Raw genomic sequence first — 24846 nt, forward strand, 5'->3', positions numbered from 1 at the left:
TTAGCGTAAAAGTCACGGCTATTCGGAAATGACTCATCGATGACGGATTAGACGACAAGACGCATCTGATTACGCCTCGCCGAGCTCCATCTGTCTCAATCAGCAAGGGTTAGCTGAAGATCTCTCAGACCATCCATCACTCTGTACACGGAAACGGTGAGGCGGGTGTGTCTCCAAGGGGCGTGGCCAAGCGAAAATATGGAAATGAGATTTGCAGTGGAACTGAAAGCACCGGGAAACAGAATGTGCACGTGTTACTGTCTGTGTGTCAAATACTACAGATTGAAATGAGGGCGTGTCTTCTCCGAGTCCATTTATGGGAATTAAAAATGGGTGTGTCCTAAAGGCCAGATGTGAAAATGCGCGCATGTGTGTTTAGCGTATGAAAGGCAGATCAGCTGCAGGCGAATGTGGCATGAGGGTTACAGACAGAAATGTGGGAGTTATATTGATGAGCCTTAGATGTTGATGAGTGGGCGTGTCTTAAATGCCATATATGAGAAAAAAAGAGCAGTTATGCATGAGCGTGTTGAGGTCACGTAAGGGCACGATCGGAACCAAATAACGCGGGTCAGAACCAGAAAAAGCGGGTTATCAGAATGAAATAAAACAGAACTGAATCTCTGAACCAGATTAAACTGGTCGAAACTAGATATAACAAGTCCACACTGCAGATCAGAACCAGAACCAGCAGGTCAGAACTAGATACAGTGGGGCAGCGATATACATCAAACATGGATAAACCAAGTTAAAACTGGACCAAGCAAGTCGGAACAACATGTCCGAACCTAATAAGTCAGGTGAGAACCGGATAAAACAGGTTACAACCAGACAAAGCAGCTCAGACCAGAAAAGTAAGTCAGTACTGGTTAATGTGGATCAAAACCAGATAAACACGTCAAGGAAAAACCAGAGAACTGTTGTTATTTGTTCTGTTTATTCGCCTCAGATTGAAACAAATCATTCACATGTGAACATTAGCAGCGACTGCAACGTCAGATGTTACGCTAACAAAGTGGAAGACATCCCTCGAGTCGCGCATGCTCGCCTGCTCCTTTCATCCTTTTGTTTTTCTGCTTTCTCCTCCTCCCCTTCCCTGACCAACTCTGTGTGTGTGTGTGTGTGTGTGTGTGCATGCGTGGCTGACAGAGCGGAGCCACACTGGCTCACCGCCAACCTCTCACTCGTGCTGCATTACATCATCGATGCTCCCGATTGGTTCCGAGGTGCCGAGACAAATTAGGCAGCCTTCCAGCGAGGGCCCTTTGTAGGGCTGAGCACATGCTGAGTCTGACATCCAGTCCTGCAGGACTCCCAACTGCATGATGGGTAATCACAGGGTAACACGGTGCACGCTAGCAAGGAGGGAAGCGGTGTGACGTAGCTGCAGGCACTCACCACTGCTCACTCTGTTACAGAGTAACGGATCCGAACGAACAAAAGATTCGCTGATCCGTTTGAATAAGAACCGCGGACCACCGAACGAGAAAGACATGAGTCTCTGTCTTAAAACTAAAGGATTCACTGAGTCAAACTCATCTACTGAATCAGAGAGAAACGATTCTCAGTCTTGATCAAAAGATTCACCGACTTAAACACCGAGTCGCTGAAAGAGAGAGAAACGACTCTTAGCCGTGACGAACTGATTCACTGTCAAAACTCTAATGATCGAAAGATTCACTGAATCCACTGATTCGTTAAAACAAAGACTGAATCTCTGGTAGAGATCAAAAGATTCACAACCATTAACAAATGATTCCCAGATTCAAACACTTAATGGAAGATTCGCTGGATGAGAGAGTAAAACATCTCTGTCACGGCCAGACGACTCACTGAATCTCCATCTCGACTCACGACGTCGGAATCAAATCACAGACAGACAGCGAGCACCATTAAGACGTCTTGGGGTCTCACAACAGCGACACGCACACACTCCGGCTTCAGGGGCTCTGCAGCAGCCGACGTACCTCTCCAGAACCCGAGGCTTCCCTGATTGGCCGTCGTCATGGTTACGGTGGAGCGCAGGGTCGCATCCTGGCGTGGCCTTGAAGAGCTTCAGTTCACCCTGACCGAGCAGACTTCGTGCTCCGCAGTAACAAAAGGCACAGAGCCGCTCGCTGGAGGACCAAACACACACACACACACACACACGTTAGAACGAGAAAAACAAACTACGCAACATACACATCTCAGCAAATAAACAGCAACATGAGCTTGTGTGTGTGTCAATAAAGAGAAGAGAAAGAAACAGAGAGAGAGAAAGAAATGATGCAAGATGAGTAGAAGAGAACGAGATGGAGAAGAAATGAAGAGGAATTAGACAAAAAGAGAATAAAAAAGAGCAAAAAATCAAAAGCAGAACTAAAAAAGGGAAGGAGGGAGAATGAAAAGATCCTGAAAAAGGAAAAAAAGAAGGAAGTAGAAGGAGAAGAAAAAAGACGAGATGGAGGAGAAGATGGGGGGAGAAGATGGGGGGAGAAGATGGAGGAGAAGATGGGGGGAGAAGATAAAGGAGAAGATGGGGGGAGAAGGTGGAGGTGCTGATGAAGGAGAAGATGGGGGGAGAAGGTGGAGGTGCTGATGGAGGAGGAACCCGAGTGAGAGGCTCTTAATGAGGTCCCCAGATACACAACCTCACATCGACAGATCTGATCCATCTGAGAGATCAATAACACCCTGATTTACTGTGTGTGTGTGTGTGTGTGTGTGTGTAAGAGAGAGAGGATGAGAGAGCGTGTGACAGTGTGTGACAGTGTGTGTGTGTGTGTGTGTGTGTGTGTGTGTGTGTGTGTGTGTGTGTGCGCGTGTGCTCCTGACCTGCTTTTATCTCCTCCACAGGCCGCTGATGTTCCCGCCTCCTCCATCTCCGGGTTCGGGGAAACACGCGGTGCAGGACGAACTTCCTCCTCTCCGTCTCCGGGAAGAGACGCCGTGGCCACGCCCTCACACTCCTCCTGCTGCACTCCTCTACCGTCTACAGGGGGGGGGGCAAACAAATAAATAAAGAAAAAAGAGAGGGAGAAAGAGAGACAGAAAAAGAGTAAGAACGAGACAAACAGGAGAGAGTGAAACAGAACGACAAACAGAGAAAGAGAGGCAGAGATAGACAAAAATAGAGACAGAGTGTGAGAGAGAGAGTTAGAGAGAGAGAGAGAGAGTTAGAGAGACAGAGAGAAAGAGACAGTGAGACAAACAGAGACAGAGAAACATGGACAGAGAGGGAGAGCCAGATAAAGACAGAGAAACACAGAGACAGAGAGAAACAGACAGGGACAGAAAGAGAGAGTGACTGACAGACAGACAGACAGAAAGAGAGAGACAGACAGGGACAAAAAACGAAAGTCAGACAGACAGGGAGAACGACAAAGACAGGGACAGAGAGAACCAGATAGAGACAGACCGATGGACAAAAAGAAAGTGAGACATGCAGGGACAGAAATAAGACAGAAAAACATGGACAAAGAGGGAGACAGAAAAAGAGAGAGACAGGGACAGCCAGATAGAGACCAAGACACAGACAGAGAGAGAGACTCACCGAGCTCCTGCGCTCCTCCGCTGTCCATCCCGTCAGCGCTGTCCTCATCCTCCAGCACGGCCTTCCCTCTGCCTCGACTTCACACACACACACACACACACACACACACGGGTGGTAAACGCTGTTATATTGGATTGGACAATTTATCGTCTGCTGAAACGTGCTAATTGTAGGTAAACATCCCATTCAGACACACACACACACACACACACACACACACACACACTCTAAGTGCCCATCACCGTCTGAGTCCCGCTGTGTCTAATCTGAGTATCACTTTATCAAGGTGATAATCGCCAGAGTCGCAAATTAAACTGCAGCTCTCTCACACACACACACACACACACACACACAGGAGTTGAGGAAGAATTAGAAAGAAATGATAAATGTATAAAAAGAACGGAGGGAAAAACGGGGGGGATAGAAAGAGAAAGGAGAACCGAGAGAGGAGAAAGAAGAGACTGAAAGAAGGGAAAGAGGGGAACGGACGGACAGAGCGAGAGATCGACAGAGGGATAAAGAGAAGGAGAAAGACGAGAGACAGAGGGGGAGATGGAAAGAGATTAAGAGAGGGGGAAAGATGAATAGATGAGAAAGAGGAGACAGATGGGGAAATAAAAGAGAGAGAGAGAGGGCACAAAGAAAAGAGAAAGAGAGAAAGAAGAAGTGAGGATGGAAGGTCGGAGAGAGAGGAGTAGAGAGATGGAAAGAGCACAAAAGTGGACAGAAGAATAGAGATGAAAGATTTAGAGCCGGGTAGAAAATGGAGGTAGGGACAGAGAGAGAGAGAATGGACAGATAAAGAGATAGAGAGATGGTAAGAGAGAAGGGGAGATGTATAGACAGATATACACAGGGACAGAGAGATGGAGAGATGCAGAGAGCGGACAGATGGAGAGACGGTAGAATGTAAATATAGAGAGATCAGAACGGAGAGACGAACAAACAGGGATAGAGGCCGAAAGAGAAAATGGTAAAGATGAACAGATCAGGAGAGATGAACAAAAAGAGAGTGAGGAGACAGGGAGAGGCGAGCCGATAAAGAGCGGAAAAAAATGGAGAGACGGACAGATGAGAGATGGAAAAATCACCAGATGAAACAGAATAACAGAATAGAATAGGGAGAGAGAGAAGATGAAGCGATGAGGAGCGGAGAGAGAGAGAGAGAGAGAGAGAAAGAGATAGAGAGGAAGATGGAGAATAGACGATGGAGAGACGAACAGATAAAGAGATGGAGACAGAGAGAGAGAAAGGAATATCTGTTAAACGAATAAAGAAATGGATAGATGGAGGAAGGGAAGAGCAGAGAGATGGAGCAAAAATGGAAAGAAAATAAAAAAAAGTGATTTAACTTTTAACTTTCTGTAGTTTACTAAACAACCTTACACAAAACTACAGTTATTTAATAAAGAAGAAATGAAAAAAAGAAAAGAAGAAGAGAAGACACCAGCTCAAGCGGCCTAAGATAAAAAAAAAAAAACACACATCACAACGTTAACGTATCGCAACGTCGACGTCACAACAGCACGATGTATCGGCAGCGTAATTCTAACGGCCCGGTATGACTATTGGGTCGGCACATTTGGGGGCGGAGCTAACAGTCGCAAACACACAGCTGCAGGTTTGTGTAACGGACGGTAATACGCAATTTACTGTGGGGTTATTCTGTGATATCCAAATCTACACAATAAACACGACATCCACATACGAGGAAGCGTTCTCACGTAACATCAAACGAACGAAGCGTTCATGTGACCGTAACACGTATTCACGTATAAAACAATCACGTGACAGATAGCTTCAGATAGCTAATGTGGAGAAATCGCAAAGGAAACAGCGCTGGCGCGTCACCAAATTAAAATAAAGTATATATTTAAAAAAAAAAAAAAAAAAACAGTTTGTATAATCATTCGATGTTTTTATGTACCATCAAACAAATAGCTATAATCATGTTTTTTTGTTTTTAACTTCACAAGCGAACAAGATTTAGACAAAAATTTATTTCCGGACTAAAATTTTCCATCAATGTGGAAGCGCCAGCAACAACGACGCAGAGCTTCCTCGATCATTCTGCTCGTTTTAAACGACAGAATTTCTTTACAGTTTGATAGAAAATCACTTTTTTGATACGTGATGCTTTTGAACAGAAAAACGTGCGACGCTCGCCTTTAGATTGAGCACCCAACCCCCCAAACGTCTATAACTTATCCCCATCAACCCTGTGTGTGTGGAGAGAGGGAGAGAGAGAGAGAGAGAGAGAGGGAGGATAACATAGTGCCGGCTCACAGGTGGACGAGGAAACCTGGAGTGGAGTTTCACTCTGGACTGGAGCTCGCTGCTTACACACACTCGTTCCCTCAATCACTCACGCCTACACCGCGGTATACTATAAACAGGGTCACAGGGGGCCTAGAGCCTATCCCAGGAGACTTAGGGCATGTCTTTGGATTGTGGAAGAAAACCAGAGTACGTGGAGGAAACCCACCAAGCACAGAAAGAACATGCAAACTCCACACACAGACCCAGAGGGGGGAATCGAACCCGGACCCTGGAGCTGTGAGGCGACAGCCCTAACCACTACGCCACTGTACCGCCCGCGCTGATTACAGAGCAGTGAAATCTGAATTCTCATTAAGAATAATAATTGGTAAAGAGTTTGTTTATTATGAGGAAATGTTTATGGAATGTTTATGCAATGAGTCTCCAGTGCTAAATGACTGAGCTGAGTATCTGATGCTCATGGCATCTCATGGTGTTCCATCTGAGAGACACGATGCAGGCTCTCCTCTAAATACTGAGGGAATGAAAAAGAAACCACTGATTAAACCGTCTAGTTAAACACCTCGCGTTTCAAACCGTGTTTAGCTTAAGCTTCTAAACATACTGATCAAAAAGGTGACGCGTTCTCCAGAGGACCACGTCGGGTAATGACGGCTACTGACTTGAGACACGTGTCTTGTAGAAGTAAAAACTTTCACTTATTTCGTCTGCAGTGACACTAAGATACAACAAAGGCTCCATCCTAAATGTTATTGCTCGCTAGAAGCCTTTTAAAATGTATATTTAATCAATTAAACATCTAAAATAAAAAATACATCATGGAACTTGAGAACATCATCATTAAAGACAAGTGATGATTATCTAGTAGCAATGCTAGCTAATCAGCTAATCTAACTAACGCACAAAAATCTTGCTAAACACTTGCTAGCGAAAATTTACATGGCTGATTTTATAAATCATTAAAACTGTTAAAAACTTTCAAAATCGAATTTCTCAATGTACTCCAGCTAGCGCTTGATCAGATAAAAAGGAATGGAAGCCTGCTAACATTCTGAGGTTAATTTCAAAGCTAAAACTAATAACAGCCTGATTTCAGTCCGGGAGTTTGTTTTATCAGTGACGTATCAGCACTTCTGTGTGAAATGTCGACGTTCCTGACAGATCTGGATCAGTTCCGCAGTCGCAGCTACGTCCTAGCTAGCTAAAGCGTGTCATTGTGAACGTTGCTTGCATTTTATGGTTTAATAAATATTAGTCAAAATGACCAAAAGTAAAAAAAAAAAAGTACTCAATTTAGCCGAGTGTTTACGTGTGTATACAAATAGCTAAAATTTTAATTAGCAAGCAAATGCATATTTGAATGATTACTAGGTGTGTATGATAACAGGTAAAATAATATTACCACTTTTTATGTTTAATACCGAAATGAAATTAGAATTCTATTTCTAACATAAAAGCAAAACAAACACCTTAATTTTGTCTTAACATTTTAAAGTCTATTTTTCTAATTACAGACTTATTTATTTGTGATTCTTTGCAGTGTATAAAAACTAATTTTTTTACTAACATAAAAAATACAATTATTTTCGTCAACGATACAAAAAAAATTAAACCACTTTTTGGCTTTAAACAAAACGCGACTGCATCGATGGAAAATTTATACACAAACGCTGTTGAGAATGATGATCTAGATATTTTTTTTATAAACAATCAACAGAACAATCCTTAAAAAAAACTAATGTTTAATGTTTATTTTATCAGAAGTATATGTTTAATAGGTAGATTTTAGGAATAAAATAAGGTACAGTATATTTTAAAGGTGGCAAACGTGTAGATGTACACTTTATAATCTAAAAGTACATTTTATTATAAGTAGAATATACTGTCTAAAACTATTTATTTTATTGTTAGTTTATTCCTAGACTAAAACTAGCAGCAAGAAATTACTGTATGTCTGTTATTTATTTGCACAAAAACAAGAAAAAAAAGAAAATAAAACCGAAGTCTAATTAACTGTTAAACCTGCCCATGTTTTTATATTGCACTAAATCAATACTGTCACATTCGACAACACTGATGTCATCCTGGCCACAGAAAACTTCCAGTCTGAGCATCGACTGCTTTTGCAGAGCTTTTGCAGGTTCTGTTGTCATGACGTAACACTTTCTGTTAGAAAATAAGTGTGAAAATGTGACGTGTGAAAAATCAGGCGAAAAAAACTTAAGCGCAACTCCAACGAAATTAAGTACGTCAAAATGATTACTATTTATCTAAATGATTAAACAGGTCCGCAGGTCGCGACTGTAGAGTGTAATAAACAGTTACATCACTCACCTCAAAAGTTATGCGTTGTACTTTAGCTAACATGCTATGTTAAAATATTTAATTTTGCTAACACGCCATATTACACACTGTGTTTATAGTAATTTATCACCACACCAGCGCCGCCGCCCCTTGGATCAATGTTTCATGATCAAGTGTACCACATCACTCTAATGGTATTACATCATCAGCGGCTGAGGGTAAGAGCCGAGAGACGAAGAAACAAGAAGAAACTAAGAATAAAAAGTGAAACTAAACTGTAAACACATACCACAACAAAAGAACTTTATCAGCAGCTGCGATATAAACAGACATTTAACCACATCAAGCACTCGAATCCACTCTGAACCAGATTTCTCCAGTTTCGAGGATATTTAGGAAAGCTTGGGTCTTAGAGGGACGAAATGTGGCATTTTCTTCAGTCTGACAGAGGAGGACAAAGTGGGCGGAGCTTTAATTTCAGCATCTACCTATCAATAGCCACAGGTTTATCAACTGCAGCAAAGAAAAAATAAACACAGACAGCCAATAAGTCCAGAGTCACTCACTTCCGCCTCTGTCTGGGAGTGGATCCAGCATCCTTTCGAGGTCGGCCTCGGGGCCTCCTGTCATTGTGGGCGGGACTTCCTGTGGGCGTGGCCACAGATCCACCCAGTGGTGGCGAGGGTCCTTTATCAGAGGAATCAGGAATCTTCTCCTCTGATGACATTCTGATAAAAGACAAGGGAAAAAACAGAGGTGTTTTGTCGTATCAGTGTTAAAACTCATCATACGGTTTACAATATTTAACACTAATATTTGGTGGGTATTATTTCTGTGTATGTTTTAGTGAGTTTTTCAGATCTGAGGCAGACTGGTACATTAAATCAAGCATGAAGGCATTTTCTGAACTGGGATTTCCTCCTGGGAATCAGGAATCACGACAAGCGCTAACTAAACAACTCGAGTGAGCTCCTGTTTATTGAGTCTGAGTCCGAGTAAGAATCTATTTTTGTTTATTTGTCAGACCATGTGATCAGACCCAACAGACAGTGCTACAGCGCTGTGCTTTGGTTTAGTCTGGGGTACTTGGCTGACATGGTCTCCCTGATAAGCCGCCCACCCAGGGGCTGGACATGCTTACATCACCGTGTTACTTTTTATGTTGAAGAGAACCGTTCTAACGCCACACAAGTGGGGTCCATGATCGTAGGCACCTTGTGGCGCTTTTGAAACCCGCACCTCATTGAGACACACTAGGCCCCCAGTCTAATCGCCCAAGAGCGTGTGCTCTCACTTCACCAAACAACCACATGAAGGTGAAGAACACACCAGGGTTCCATCCAAATTGATTAAACAAGGCACATATCCAAGCACTTTTCGTTTATTATTATTATTATTATTATTTAAACCCGTCACTTTAGCATGAGTTTTCAACATTAGGTAAGTGCGTTACATGGGAACGTTCTTGCAGGACTGATCAAAAGTGAGCAGCTTCCACACTGAGCACGGAAAAGAATAAGTTCGTCATGTCGTGGTCATACTCGTGACTCAGGCTTACAGGGAATTATCTTTCATTTTGTGATGGATCTGCGTACTCAGCTCGAGTGTGCAGAAACAACACGTTATGTCCTTCTGGACCTGGTCTCCACCATGCATCTTATCCTTATCTCTTATCACCTGACCTTTTTCCCTTCACTCATCCTTGCTCTTATTGGCTAAGGCCCAACGCCAACCTTACTGCTCTCTGTAAGTGTATTCACACATCAACACCACCAAACGCCGGACAACGATCTCGCAAAATGGACTCGCCGCTCTGTGTTATACAACAGTTTACAAGTAATCTGAATAAAATATATGCCATAAATCGCAACCCCACGTCCTTATACAGAAGGCTTCATCTTTACATCAAGCTATAAAATTTTTTGGGCAAATACTGATGATATGGTTAGGTGCTTGCAGTGTAAGAATGGACGATACGCCAAAATATCAAATCATGACCATAACGGGCATTTCTACTGCTTCTAAATGCACATTATTATCTGTTGGTGTACAAACAACTTTACCGAAATACAGCTTGTTTTTTCTTTTAAATCATTTGATAATACTTTGACATGATCTTTAAAAAATACACATGGAAAAAAAGTTACATAACAACTAAACTGCGTGCAAACGTTTAATATAACATTTATTCTCAAAAACATTAATGCCATTTATATATTACTGTAATTTATATAATTTTATACTTCAAGTCAATAAATTTGTGTAAACCGTCTAAAAGATTTCTCGGTGCGGCAGATCAATGACATATCAAAAACATTAATTATTTTTGACACAAACAATCCAGATAGAACCGACCTTAATATTGTTACTTTTGTCACTAATTATCATGATACAATATGTTTTACTGTATCACTAGCCCATTTCAATGGTAATCTGAATAATTTAAGTTATTTTAAACAAGAAATCTCCCTAGTAGTCCAAAAAGAAAGTCTTAGAGAGGAATTCACGCATATAAGGTCCAACATACGGAACATACCAACAAGAACACGGCAAGAAAAAAAGTAATGTAGAATCCATTATTGTTGTGATTTCTTCCGCGATTTCTGTGTTAACTAGCAAAACAAGTAAATGCTAATTTATAGCATTTTTAAATCAGACTCATGGGTTAACCCTAACCCAGGTCAGGACAGGAGGCGGTAATCTAAAAATACAACCTCGTCACCTCTTCTGCTAACAAGGCCACAGCTTGCGCGACTGAATTTGTCTTTTAACCGTTATTTATGACTAAACCACCAATAGTTACGTTCAGGTTGAGGACAAAAGAAACAGTGTAGACCTCGTCTCTTAATGTAATTAGAAGTTATTTATGTTAGTCTATGTTTTCTAAACTCTCATTTGAGTACATACAGCACTGACTTCACTAAACCACAGCATGATGCCCGTCTCATCGTTGTCCAAAAGCTTACCTGTCCTCACAACACCTTTAAACGTTTAACCGAGTGCCAAACCTAGCTAGGAAGCTTCCCCTGTGTTTCGAGACGTGCGCTACTGAATCATCACCGCTTTGTGCGCTTCTTTTTGACCACCTGTGTGTCGAGCTGATGTGGGCACGGTGCCAATGCGACTCTGCCTTTCTTTCCAGGAATTATGCGGGATCCCTCGCTCGGTATGAGTAAACAGTTCCGCTTCACATGCTTAGATCATTCCGGGTGCGAAAACAATGGACATTATGTCAGTCACACGTGTCGCATATCAGAAGACTTGGCGTACATCACATATCAGGACTCTTAACTTTCCTACATCTTGCACTGAAATTTGTAAGTCTCCTCTTAATGTGTAAAGAGGGCTTCATGTGAGCAGTATAAAAAGAACCAGAGATTCACTCCGCGTCTCTTTGATTAGCCCTGTTCACGTTCATGACTCGCACCGAACGGCAAGAACGGCTGACAAACATCGAGAGCTTTTCATTTACAACTCTTCTGAGGTAACGTGTTGAGTGCAGAAAAGACAAAACAATGTGAATTAGCCCTAGGCGCGATGCATCTTCCAAGATTTCTACGCCAACGCTGGTAAGCTTGAGCTACAAATTAAAGCCTTGTGGTTATTTACTAGACACGGATGTAACGTTCCACCAATTTGCACACCATGTAAACTGAGGGAAAGAAAGAACAAAAACAAAAAAGAAGAACCAACTTGGGAAAAGGTGCAACCAAACAACCAAGGCTGGCGAATCAGGTTGCAAGTAAGAAGTTAGCAAAAGCTAAGGCTAAATCTTTTTTTTTCTTTTTTTCCCCGACTCTAAAGGATAGCGGAGCAAAAACGATAGTAGTTTCTGTTTGGAAGTTATTCAGTAATCAGGAATGAGAGGAGGGGGAAAAACTGAAGGCCTTTTGTTTAAGCACTGAACACAAAGCAAAGTGGTTCACATGAGGGGGGCATGTCCAGTCTTTGTTCAGTCTGACTCAGGAGCTCGGTTCTGAAGGAAACAGCGTTTAAAAGTTCAGGTTCTGTCAAATAAAAGAAAATAAGCATTTTGAAAAAAAAAATTATAATAATAAACAAAAAACACAATCATTCAGACCTGAATGATGGACTTTCTTTCTAAAAAAAAAAAAAAAGATAGAAAGATAGAGAGACTTAGCCTTTCTTGTGTGAGGAAAAAAAATGCTAACATTTGTGTTGAAAATTAAAATACAAACCAAACTAAAAAACAAAACAAAAAAAAAGAAACCCACATCATCATTACTATATAAAAAATAGGGGGGAAAAAACTTCACAATAAAATCTGAATGTTTTGCTAACTGTTAGCTTAGCATCACTACAGGGACAACTTGGTGAGTCGCGTCATTAGGACGTCAGCTTTTTATTTTTTATTTTTTTATTGACGTAGGTGAAATTGCTGAGAGAGATTTATTTTTATTTATTAGACTGTAGAGGAAGGTGTTCGGAGGGAAATAAATGGAAGAACTCTCGGGTGACGCTGTTAGCCAGGTTAGCTTGGTGGGGAGATTGAAGGGGAAACGCGATACCTAGCAACAACAACAAAAAAAAAAAGGAACAGGCGTGTAGACGTAACGCTTCTTACCTTTTATTAAATAATACTAGGAGTGTATGTCCTTCATGTCATTAATGTGGTTGAGGACATACACGGGGGGAGTTTGTTTCGGTTTTTTTTAGTGTTTTGTGAGGAGAACCAGAAGAAGAAGGAGAAGGTGGTGGAAAAGGAGGAGGAGGAGGAGAAGGGGAGTGGGGTAGGAGTGGGGGTGAGGGGGGGGGAGACCACTATGTCGACATTAAGACTCCTGGATTTTGAAAAATAAAATCCCAGTTTATACTCCGAATCTTGGTCGAACATGTAACGGGAGCATCCAGATATATTCCGTAATCCAGTTCGCGTAGTGTGAATCCGTCCCGATTCCGGAATGGAACAGTTGCGTTTTTCTGTTGTTGTTTTTGTTTTTTTTGTATTTGTATTACTGTATATATGTTTCTTATTCCGCTTTATTCATTCCCACATCGCGAGATCCTTCAGGGTTTTCACATCCCTGCGCCGCTTCTGCGTGTGTGTGTGTGTGTATGTGTGTGTGTTCGGCTTTTCTTCCCAACGATGCTCGGCTTTTTTTCCCCTCAGCAGTATATAATAGAAACACATATATAATCCCGAGGCAGTGAGAGAAACCCTTATTTCCATGAAAAATATAATAAAAACCAGATCACACACACACAACGTGTTAAATTCGATCCAGGATTAATCCGTTTTGAAGCTGGCAATTTTCAACAAAAAAAAAAATAGACACCAGTGTTTATAAGACACACACACACACACACATCCACAATAACACGGAATATCCGTTCCCGTTTTCCGAAGTTCAGCGCGTCCATACAGTCAGGAGAAGCGTCTCCCCGGTGTGTATCCCGTTTAGAACAGGGAGGGAAATCACATCGTTAAAGATTAAAAAATAAAAAAACAATATTTAACAAGAGACAGATATTAAAGTTGTAGCTCCTCGCACTCCGACGGTAGCCATATTTGAGTGCGCGTCGCGTCACCGCGTGTGTCCTGGCGCCGCGAAATAGTTACGCGTTCACACACACACACAAAAAAGAGCGCGTAAATCTTCCCGCGTCTCAGCCCGCGCGCTGCTTTCGCCTCATGTTTAATCTGAATAGTCGCGCGCACGATATCATGTGTCCGTTTCAGCTGCAGCTAGTGACAGAAAAACATTTTCGCAAGAAAATAAACTGACCCGGCGGACTGATATTCTGGATCGCTCAGCAAGTGAGGCGACCATTTTTTATTTTTTTTTATTTTTTTCTACCGGAAGTCTAAAAGATGTGGCGCGGATTACCGGAACGGATTCGTTTCTGTTCATCTAACTGCACGAGACGCTCTAGGACAGTTATTTAAAGGTGCAATAGCAATATTATTACGCATTTATTACTTGTAAATAATAATAATAAATACATTATATAGATTTAACCAATAAACCATTAGGTTAAATATTGTTGAAAGCGTAAAAAAACATTTGTTTCGAAATTATCGAAGATCTGACAAAGTCTTGTCGAAAAATGCTACCATTATATATGAATTGATAGCAGACTCTATTGATTTGTGCTACCCTATCAAAAAAAAATTAATGAATGTGTTATATCTGGATCATGTTTTGATTTAACTTTTTTTTTTAATGATTAATTATGAATACCATATTCACTTACTCATTGTCTATACCGCTTTATGCTGTATACATGGCTGCAGGGGCCCGGAGCCTATCCTAGGACACTTAGGACACGAGGTGGGGTACACCCTGGACGGAGCACACACACACACACATACACATACACATTCACACATTTACATACCACACTCTCACACACATTCACCTACTACAGGCGATTTGAGAAAATGTTAGATATGTAGATTTAACCAATATACCATTAGGTTAAGTATTGATGAAAGCGTAAAAAATAAAACCTGACGCGTTCTAATCAATTTGTGCTGCCTTGTCAAAAAATGCTACCATAGCAGAGTCTATTGCTTTGCGATACTTTATAAAAGAAAAAAAAAATTATTGTAAATGTGCTATAACTGTAACTGGATCATGTTTTAATACTTGCTACCTTATTATAACTTTTTTGTTGTTGTTGGTAAATTATGAGTAACATATGCACACACTCATCATCTACACCACTTTATACTGTCAACAGGGTTGCAGGGGCCTGGAGACTTAGGGTACGCCCTGCATAGGGTGCCAATCCATCACGGGACACACACACACACTGCAGCCAGTTTTGGGAACGCCAGTTAGCCTAATCTGCATGTCTTTGGACTGTTTGATCAGTACTGCTGGAGTACCCGGGTAACATATCTAAGTAGACAAATACCCCCATCAAATAATGCTCCCAGTACATAATAAAAATAAATAAATCAAAGCGAAGAACCATTACGTGTCCAAAAATGAAAAGTAACATGTATTTACAGAACACTGGAACACTTGTTTGCTTTCCAATCAAGCCCTAACCTCCGGTTCTGAAAAATTATGCAACAGTGGCAAAAAACGCACAGTTCCTGGAATGACCACAAGGAGCTGTCTGAAAAAGCACTCAACCCCAAATACCTTCATCTTTTATACTGCTTATCCTATACAGGGTCTCGGTAGGGGCCTGGAGCCTATCCCAGGAAACTTCTGGCACAAGGTAGTGTACACCAAGGAAAGGTGCACACTCCACACAGACACACACAGACACACACTCACACAGTGCTGCCCCACATGCCTCCAATGTTAAAATGCCAAACTTTACAAAAGAAATAAACATGTTTACAGCCTGGTACAAAAGAGATTTTTATCTCCTTAGCTAGAGTTCCCGTTCATGACACATGTACAGGGGTGATTTTTAATGTACCTTCTCAGTTAAAACAACATTAAGCCTTAAAATTAGGTAGAATTAGGGGCGTTGGCAATTTGAGTGACAGCTACACTGCAGGTGTCAAACCGCTAGCTGTCTGACATGACATGTAAGGTATGGACGAACTGGTTTAATCAAATGCAGAGTAACGTTAGTGCGTACATCAGGGCTAGCCACCTTAGTAGTGGGTACCAAGGGTACCTAGGGTAAAGCTAAGCTAGCTAGCTTGTGGTAACTGAGTTAAGTAGGTGTCTTCCAACCAATAGCCAGACTTTGTTCGTTCCGCCCATTCGGCCATTTATGGATTAACCAGAGTTTGGGTGGAGTTAGCTCCTACCAAGATGGTGACAACCAGAGCTCCTACAGCTGAGCTTGAGAACCCGCTCTTCAGAAAACCCATGGGTGATGTCATGTCTTTTTTTATGCAGGAATAATTTTTTTTTTTTAATCGAAAAGAATTTAGCTGGGAATTATTGCAACATCCCCCGTAAAGTCCTGACCACACTCCAACCCATTTCCACATGTTTGGTCCATTAAATGAGTTCCTGGGAGGCCAGGGTTTCAGAAATGAAGCAGACAGTCCTGACATGGCTCCAGCGTACTGAGAATCTTTGTACCTTGATCGTATCCAAGCACTAGTGAAACACTGGGATAAGTGCATTAGTGTAGCAGGAGATTATATACAGGAATAAAGGGAGTTTTTATTTTCATAACTGTGCTCTGTTATTCTGTACAATCAAAAGTCCCGCTTTGACTTGAACGCCCCTCGTTCAAGTGGCCTTAGCATAGATGTGTCAGGTCACTAGGTTCTTCACCCTACCATGAGAAAAACTGACTTCCAGTCTGGAATGCTTGTTTATGTTTGGATACGCCAACTGTCAATCATTTTATAAACACTCTGGGGATGACAGTGGATTTTACTTACTGCTCCTTTAAAAAAACGTGGTGGCGAATCGCTTGGAAGCTGACTTATATTGGTGAGTCATATTGTCTGACTCACTGAAAAGAATCCAGGCTCTAAGACATCCCAAGATGGATTGAACATCATGAGCAGAAGTGCTGAATTATGGATCCTGCCCTCCTTCTCTGCATTCACAGTGACACCTAGAGGATGTAAAATGTATTGCATATATTATTTTTCATGTGAAAAAGCATTTCAAAGCAGAGTTTGCCTGCAACAATCACTTCAGCACTGACACTCACTCATTGTCTATACCACTTTATCCTGTATACAGGGTTGTGGGGCCTGGAGCCTATCCCAGGAGACTTAGGGTACCAGGCGGGGTACATTGTTGACGGGGTGCCAATCCATCACCGAGCACACACACGCACCCTCACACACAATGGGCAATTCCACTTAGCCTAATCTGCATGTCTTTTTTACTGTGGGAGGAAACTGAAGTATCCAGAGCAAACCCACCAAGCATGAGAGAAACTTGCAAACTCCATGCACACAGACCAGAGGCGGAAATCGAACCCGCACCCTGGAGGTGCAAGGCGACGGTGCTAACCACTAAGCCACCGTCAGAACAGACACAATTTTTTTTTTTTCACATGATGCCCCTTGTGTTTATCTGAATCCACATTTGCAGTCAAAGAAATCCAAATAATTTGACTTATACAGGAGAAAACAATAGGAGAGCACTGCAATTGACTCCAGGAAACTTCTGGAATGTCATCAAGAGGAAGATGGAGGGTCACAAACCATCAAGTAAAGCTGATCTGTTTGTTTTCTGTATAAAGTGTGGTATAAAGTTCCCCAACAGCAACGCGAACAAACGTTTATTAATGTTATTTAGCCAAAGCATCAACACAATTTGTTTGCAAATTATTTGCATTTTGTTTTATTTGAGGTATTAAAGCTCTGCATGATCTTGGGTTATTTCATTGTGTTGTGATAATGTCATTTACTTTAAATATACAATCGTAATGACACAAATATTAGTTTTCACAAAGTTTGCTGCTAAACTGCTTTTAGATCTTTGTTTCAGTTTTCTGTGATGTACAGAAATATAATTACAAGCACTTCATACGTTTCAAAGGCTTTTATCGACAATTACATGACAATTAAACAAAGAGTCAGTATTTGCAGTGTTGGCCCTTCTTTTTCAGGACCTCTGCAATTCGACTGGGCTCTCAATCAACTTCTGGGCCAAATCCTGACTGATAGCACCCCATTCTTTATAATCACTTCTTGGAGTTTGTCAGAATTAGTGGGTTTTTGTTTGTCCACCCGCCTCTTGAGGATTGACCACAAGTTCTCAACGGGATTAAGATCTGGGGAGTTTCCAGGCCATGGACCCAAAATTTCAACGTTTTGGTCCCCAAGCCACTTAGTTATCACTATTGCCTTATGGCACGGTGCTCCATCGTGCTGAAATTTGCATTGTTCTTCACCAAACGGTTGTTGGATTGTTGGAAGAAGTTGCTGTTGGAGGGTGTTTCGGTACCGTTCTTTATTTATGGCTGTGTTTTTGGGCAAAATTGTGAGTGAGCCCAATCCCTTGGATGAGAAGCAACCCCACACATGAATGGTCTCAGGATGCTTTACTGTTGGCATGACACAGGACTAATGGTAGCACTCACCTTTTCTTCTCCGGACAAGCCTTTTACCAGATGCCCCAAACAATCGGAAAGAGGCTTCATCGGAGAATATGACTTTGCCCCAGTCCTCAGCAGTCCATTCACCATAACCTTCTGCAGAAGATCAATCTGTCCCTGATGGGTTTTTTTTGAGAGAAGTGGCTTCTTTGCTGCCCTTCTTGACACCAGGCCGTCTTCCAAAAGTCTTGGCCTCACTGTGGGTGCAGATGCGCTCACACCTGCCTGCTGCCATTCCTGGACAAGCTCTGCACTGGTGGCACTCCGATCCCGCAGCTGAATCCTCTTTAGGAGACGATCCTGGCGCTTGATGGACTTTCTTGGACGTCCTGACGCCTTCTTAACAAGAATTGACCTTCTTTCCTTGAAGTTCTCGATGATCCTATAAATTTTTGATTTAGGTGCAATCTTAGTAGCCACAATATCCTTGCCTGTGAAGCCATTTTTATGCAACGCAATGATGGTTGCACGCGTTTCTTTGCAGGTCACGATGGTTAACAATGGAAGAACAATGATTTCAAGCATCAAAAATTAACAAAACTGTTCATCTCACCAACACATGCACCTGTAAGAAAAAAAATTAAGAAACTTGATTATTTTGCAGTGCTCTCTTATTTTGTTTAAAAGGTGTAGATAAAATTCACTTTTCTTTTCTTTTCTTTATTAAACTTAATGCATTTCACTCTTGGACCAGCGCTTTGGTTTGTGCTGATGATGTGGAATCCGTGTCTTTGCATTAAGTTTATTGGGTAGGTGGTGTAGTGGCTAGCACTGTTGCCTTGCAGCGCTATGGTCCGGGTTTGATTCCCGCCTCTGTGTGCATGAAGAGATTGCATGTTCTCCCCGTGCTTAGTGAATTTCATCCGATTTTCAATTGTTCCCCAAATTGCCCGTAATGTGTGCCCTTTGATGAATTGGCACTTAATCCAGGGTGTACCCGCCTTGTTTCCTAAGTTTCCTGAGTAGACGCCAGGGTGTCATGTGGTTAGTATGGTTTTCTCAAATAGTCCATAAACATTTGCCATGATTTCAGGGGTGTCGAAAAGTTTCGAGTTTTTTTGTCCTCCCTCAGACGCCTTAGCACCTGTCAATAGACTTCGCTCTTGACGGTTTGGCCCCTGGGGACACATTCTCGATGCACAATGCCACGTATGTCGGAAAAGTAACACTCATGGAACACAGGGTATGATGTCACTAAATGCTTTATGGTCGTTGGTAAAGTTTCAGCCGTACAAGTGAGGATAAAAGACATCAGTGTTGTAAACTGACTCATTGACAGATCTATTCCTGACTCGCCGTATACATATTGCTGTTTATGGCGTACACGTGGAATTTATAACTTATAGATAATAACTTTTACAGCAGTGCGCCTCCATGTGCGAATGACACGTCTAACAGTTTCTGTTTAGGAAAGATTCTTGCTGCCTCATTAATGTCACAGAACAGAGATACAGTAGCTCAAACATCACCCAAGTGCACTTGCTCACCTGTTTCACCAGGGGGCAGTGTTACTCTGCATGTCTCACTGAGAAATAACTTCATGTGGTTTTATTCAACTTTTGTATCAGTACTCTTAACTTAGATAAATGAAAAGCAGGAATTTCTTTGTTACATAACAATCTGTGATTTTTTTTTGTGTGTCAATATTTCAAGAGAGATCGAGAGAAATACTCGGGGGTGGTGATGGAACAACGTTTTGTATCTGATATATAATCTAATTCAATTCAATTTTATTTGTATAGCGGTTTTAACAATGTTCACTGTCACAAAGCAGCTTTACACAATCAACAGAACATAATGTAAGTGTGTATGAGGTGTGAGTGTGTGAATCAGAATGACCAGATCGTCCCTGATGAACGAGCCGAGGGTGACGGTGCTGAGGGAAAAACTGAGATGGTAATAGGAAGAAACCTTGAGAGGAACCAGACTCAACAGGGAACCCATCCTCATCTGGGTGAAACAGAGAGCAGGGATTGATCTGCACTCATACTGTGTGTTCGGAGGCTGGAAGTTCAGTAGAACAGGAGATGTGTTAAAAAATGTGTTACATAAAGTTCATCCTAATCACGCTGAAAAAAACAACAGTTTACAAATGTACAGGATTCTGTACCTTAAAAGCTGTCCCTTTAGTAATCTAAATAGTTAACATTGTTTTAAAATAAAATTTTAATAAAATTTAGTATTAATTTAGGATATTTATTTATTATGTGTTGAATATTTTAAGAATTGCTTTTACATAAGAAATATTACTTATGTCCAATAAATTGTGCACACCAGCGGGGTTAGAGTTCACCGTAATGTTCAGGTATAAAGTGAAACGTTTGAATCAGTTTAAAAGCGGTGTGAACAGAAAGCAGAAACTCATTTGTATACAGTTTAAATTCCTCTCGCACTGTTTGTTTGGTTTGTGTTCTTGAATATTAAGTATCTTGGTAGTAAAACATCACAGTGCTGTGTGTGTGTGTGTGTGTGTGTGTGTGTGCGCATAAAGACTTGTCTTATCACCCAACAGTCCGAGCGGCAGGACGAGGCAACCCAGTGCAATAAACCTTCTTCTCTGAGCGTTTTCCTGTGAATGTTGAAACCTCCAACAAAAGACAGAGCTGCACCTGCTGTTTGTATCCACAGCTTGCCTTAGTGATCAATATCAGTATTTCAGGAAATAATAAAACTATGTAATAGATGAATATAGGTTACAAGGAACTAATACAGCTGCAAGCAGTGACATGGGGGTCCAAGCACCTCTCACTCCCACACACTGTGGTGTCCAGTTCATGTGTGAAAACGATTCCTCGTGCTCCCAGAGCCGCTCTCTCACACTCACGAATCCCGTGTCATCAGGGAAGAAGAAACCCTCCATAGATGTGATCCTCTGGTGATTCAGTACATTCAGGTGGTCAGCTGACTTCATCTTATTGCCCCATAACGTTACTGAGTCTAGACCTGAGTAACGGGTGATGGGCGTGTCAGGGTGAGAAGGGAAGGACATGAAGCGATGCTCCCATCATGCATAGTGTCCACTGTACAAGCCTCTGGAGACAGTGTTATGATCTGGGGTTGATCAGTTACTCAGGTCTAGACTCAGTAACGTTATGGGGCAATAAAATGAAGTCAGCTGACCACCTGAATGTACTGAAATTTTACTTTTACTATTGAACATAGCTCTGATTTCTACTGCATCTATCTTCTAGAAACCTCTGTAGTCCAACTCGGTACCCTGGAGGCCAGTGGTGACCATTCTGTTCATTCCCAGAGACCCAAGAGGAAACCAACCAACCATTGGGAGAACATGCAAACTCCTTGTCAACAGACCTGACATGGGAATCGAACACAGGACCTGGAAGTGCAAGGCAACACTGATAACCACTAAGCCACTGAGTCGCCACTGTGCAGTTTCATCAACTGTTTATTACGCGATCTCCTATCACATGCTAGGTTTTAATAGTGCCTTGGACAGTTCTTAACCCAGTTCCCGTCATTTTAAAGGATGCAGGACAATAATTGGATCCGTCTTAGGTGGAGATGTTTAGATAGGATGTGTAGTGTTACTAAATATCAGGTGTGAAGTTATGCTTATAATATCAGGTGTGAAGTTATGCTTATAATATCAGGTGTGAAGTTATGCTTATCCTCTCATTTGTGTTGTTTTGATGCTGTTCATTTTTTTTTTTAAATCTACAGAGACCCACAGGGGTCATATAATAAAAAAATTCCATGTGCTGTACACGATGCACAGAACTAAACATTAAGGAAATGTGCAAGTTAAATTTGATGATCGGGTTCATGGTGAGTGTGAGTGTGTGTGCTCAAGCTTTAATGAGCGGGTGAAACGTGAGAGCGGCGTGTCTTATCTCCTTGCGCTGCTGTGTTTGACATGGCTCATTCACCCCGAGTGTAGATAGCTCTTACACTCCGTTCTGCTTGTCAGTCTCGAATCAGGGAATTACTTTTTTTTTTATGTTTTTTAAATGTAAATGTAATGTGGAACTATTGAATATTCAGGATTTTGAAACCTAGTCTAGTCTGTAAGTCTTTACATAAGAAATGTATATATATATATATATGTATATATATTTTTTTTAATTAAATCAAGTTAAAAATTGCTAAGTTTAGCTATTAACAGTATAAAGACTTTTATGACAGTGTTTTCCAAAGTGTGGTACTGCAGGTGTGTGCAGTTTGGCCTCGGATTTGGCCTTGTTAAGTTTGGGAATGGATTATTAAAGTTAGAATTATGTTTTTAACCACAGTGCTACTGAGTCCTGGATTCTGATTGGTCAGGAGGTGTTGATTAGATTTCTATCTCAGCAGCTCGGACTGTTGCGCAGGTTTATCTGAGGCAAGTGCACTCGATCAAATGCGTTATTGATAATAATTTTTTTTTAAAAAGAACCCTGTTGTGGTGAATTTTTTTGTACGGATGTGTTTAGGTAAGGAAGGAGTCTCCAGTGTCAGAGGTCAAGCACGTGTCTTCAGGACAGAGGAGTTTACGCTCCTTTATGGTTTCTCAGTAACTTTAGATGGCCAAAAATTACTAAAGAAAGTTAATTATTGATAAATATGAAGAATAAAGCCATTGAGGAAGTTGATTCACGTTATGGTGAAAACAGGAAACACGTATCCGAATGAAGCGAGATCTGACCAGAACACCCACAATGCACTTTGGGCTGTAATTCCATCAAGGCCCGGTTCTCCCAGAGGACAGGGTGTGTCTCTCTGTGTGTTTCTGCATTAATGAATTACATGTCGAGTCTCAGGTTAAAGTCGCACACAGCTAGCAATTAGCATGCTAACGGGCAGCGGTCATTTGAGAAGGCTAAGCGTTATCGTGTCGTCCTGTAGGAAGACTTGTGCAGTCCGTGTCCTGAGGCGTTGGGTTTCAGAGCTTCATTAAAGAACGGATGGGGTGACAGACGTACACCGCGACGTCTCAGTGTCTGCTTACGGCTTTCCCCTTTCACCCGCGCGACAGGTGACACCAGAACCAGAACCCGCTGAGGGGGCGTCACTTACACACCACCTCTTATTCCTCTTTCACCAACACTGACTCCGCCTCCTTATTACACAAAGTGCTGGCACTGGAGACTCCTTCCACTTTAAAGAAATAAGGAATGTGAGGAAAGAAGAAAAACAAGAACATTAAAAAGTTAAGAAAGGGGAAGGGAGAAAAACAATCAAATAAACAAGTAAACGAAGAGTAAACTAACGGGATGAAGGAAAAGGGGGGATGCTAGAAGGAGAGAAGAAGACAAAGAAGTAAGTGAAAGAGTATACAAATGGGAGGAAGAAAAAACAAGCATGGAAAAGAAAGAAAGAAAGAAAGAAAGAAAGAAAGAAAGAAAGGGAAAAAAGATGAAACAGACCGAACACTGAATTGCTTTTCCTCATTAAGTTGATGAGAAACTATTAAATGAAAGACTTTCTCTCTGCCTTAAGACACAAACCAAACAGTTCAGTAACTGGTGTGTGTGTGTGTGTGTGTGTGTGTGTGTTCCGCCTGGAGAACCTGGATAAAGCAGAATGAACACACACTGTACTAGCATGGTTTTTGAACCACGATTCAACATTTACTATCAACAGTATTAAATGAACACCTCTGTGCTACAATAACTCGTACAGTACAGAATTAACACCTGCTGTATGGAAACAACTGTTCTAGTGCTGGATTAATTTACACTACTGAATAAACTCACACTGTACTGAACTGATTGGAAAGAGAGAGAGAGAGAGAGAGAGAGAGAGAAGGTGAGAGCGAAAGCAGGCAGGAGAGTTCTGTGTGTGTGTGTGTGTGTGTGTGTGGTAGAGAGAGAGCACAATCATATCTAGGCTATTGTTAGCACCCGACAGCATCTCACAGCTTTTGTGCCGTACAACCCGATGGACTTCATGTTGCTTTTTCAGTTATCTGGATCCACTTTTAACGCTGTGTGAGGAAAACCGTGAAACTACAACAAGACTGAGTTCAGGAGAGACTTAGTGAGGTTCAGGAGAGACTCAGTGAGGTTCAGGAGAGACTCAGTGAGGTTCAGGAGAGACTCGGTTCAGGAGAGATTCAGTTCAGGAGAGACTCAGTGAGGTTCAGGAGAGACTCAGTGAGGTTCAGGAAAGACTTAGTGAGGTTCAGGAGAGACTCAGTGAGGTTCAGTAGAGACTCAGTGAGGTTCAGTAGAGACTCAGTTCAGGAGAGACTCAGTGAGGTTTAGGAGAGACTCAGTGAGGTTCAGGAGAGACTCAGTTTAGGAGAGACTTAGTGAGGTTCAGTAGAGTTCAGTAGTGACTCAGGAGAGACTCAGTGAGGTTCAGGAGAGACTCAGTGAGGTTCAGGAGAGACTCTGTGAGGTTCAGGAGAGACTTAGTGAAGTTCAGTAAAGACTCAGTTCAGGAGAGACTCAGTGAGGTTTAGGAGAGACTCACTGAGGTTCAGGAGAGACTTAGTGAGGTTCAGTAGAGACTCAGTGACTCAGGAGAGACTGCACTTGCACTCGGGTCTCAGGATGAACACAAGAGCCGGAGCTGAAAACTACCACAGAGGGTGGACCAAAGACGAGAAGGTAAAAGCGAATGGTTTCATGGTTTCTTCACCCCTCGGGTCATTTTTAGATATCAAACCTGCTTTGTAATGCTGGCATTCATACAGTAAGTCAGAAGTGTTGACTTGATTTAGCCATGACATTTCTGGACTTTAATTTTACACTGCCAACATCTGTCTCCTCATATAATCA

The 24846-nt window shown here is 41.8% G+C and overlaps 2 protein-coding genes across 5 annotated transcripts in view; one reads left to right on the forward strand and one right to left on the reverse strand.

Annotated features, from left to right (window-relative positions):
- The window catches only part of kmt2cb (lysine (K)-specific methyltransferase 2Cb), a 64251-nt gene extending 50460 nt beyond the window's left edge, over positions 1–13791 (reverse strand). For 3 of the 4 annotated variants that reach the window (XM_053502218.1, XM_053502200.1, XM_053502189.1), the window contains exons 1-5: positions 12705–13790; positions 8686–8847; positions 3536–3612; positions 2818–2974; positions 1968–2117 (exon numbers count right to left, since the gene is read on the reverse strand). In XM_053502218.1, coding sequence (XP_053358193.1) covers positions 1968–2117; positions 2818–2974; positions 3536–3612; positions 8686–8846 — 545 coding nt within the window. In that variant the 5' untranslated portion in view covers position 8847; positions 12705–13790. Of the gene's footprint in view, positions 1–1967; positions 2118–2817; positions 2975–3535; positions 3613–8685; positions 8848–12704 lie in introns of all 4 variants that reach the window. The other variant, XM_053502209.1, reaches the window with a different exon arrangement.
- Positions 13792–24592: 10801 nt separating this feature from the next.
- The window catches only part of dpp6b (dipeptidyl-peptidase 6b), a 106592-nt gene continuing 106338 nt past the window's right edge, over positions 24593–24846 (forward strand). The window contains exon 1 of the mRNA XM_053502567.1: positions 24593–24675. Within this exon, the coding sequence (XP_053358542.1) occupies positions 24619–24675 (57 nt within the window). The 5' untranslated portion in view covers positions 24593–24618. The remainder of the gene's footprint in view (positions 24676–24846) is intronic.

The sequence above is a fragment of the Clarias gariepinus genome, chromosome 1 (assembly GCF_024256425.1).
Source record: "Clarias gariepinus isolate MV-2021 ecotype Netherlands chromosome 1, CGAR_prim_01v2, whole genome shotgun sequence".
NCBI lineage: Eukaryota > Metazoa > Chordata > Actinopteri > Siluriformes > Clariidae > Clarias > Clarias gariepinus.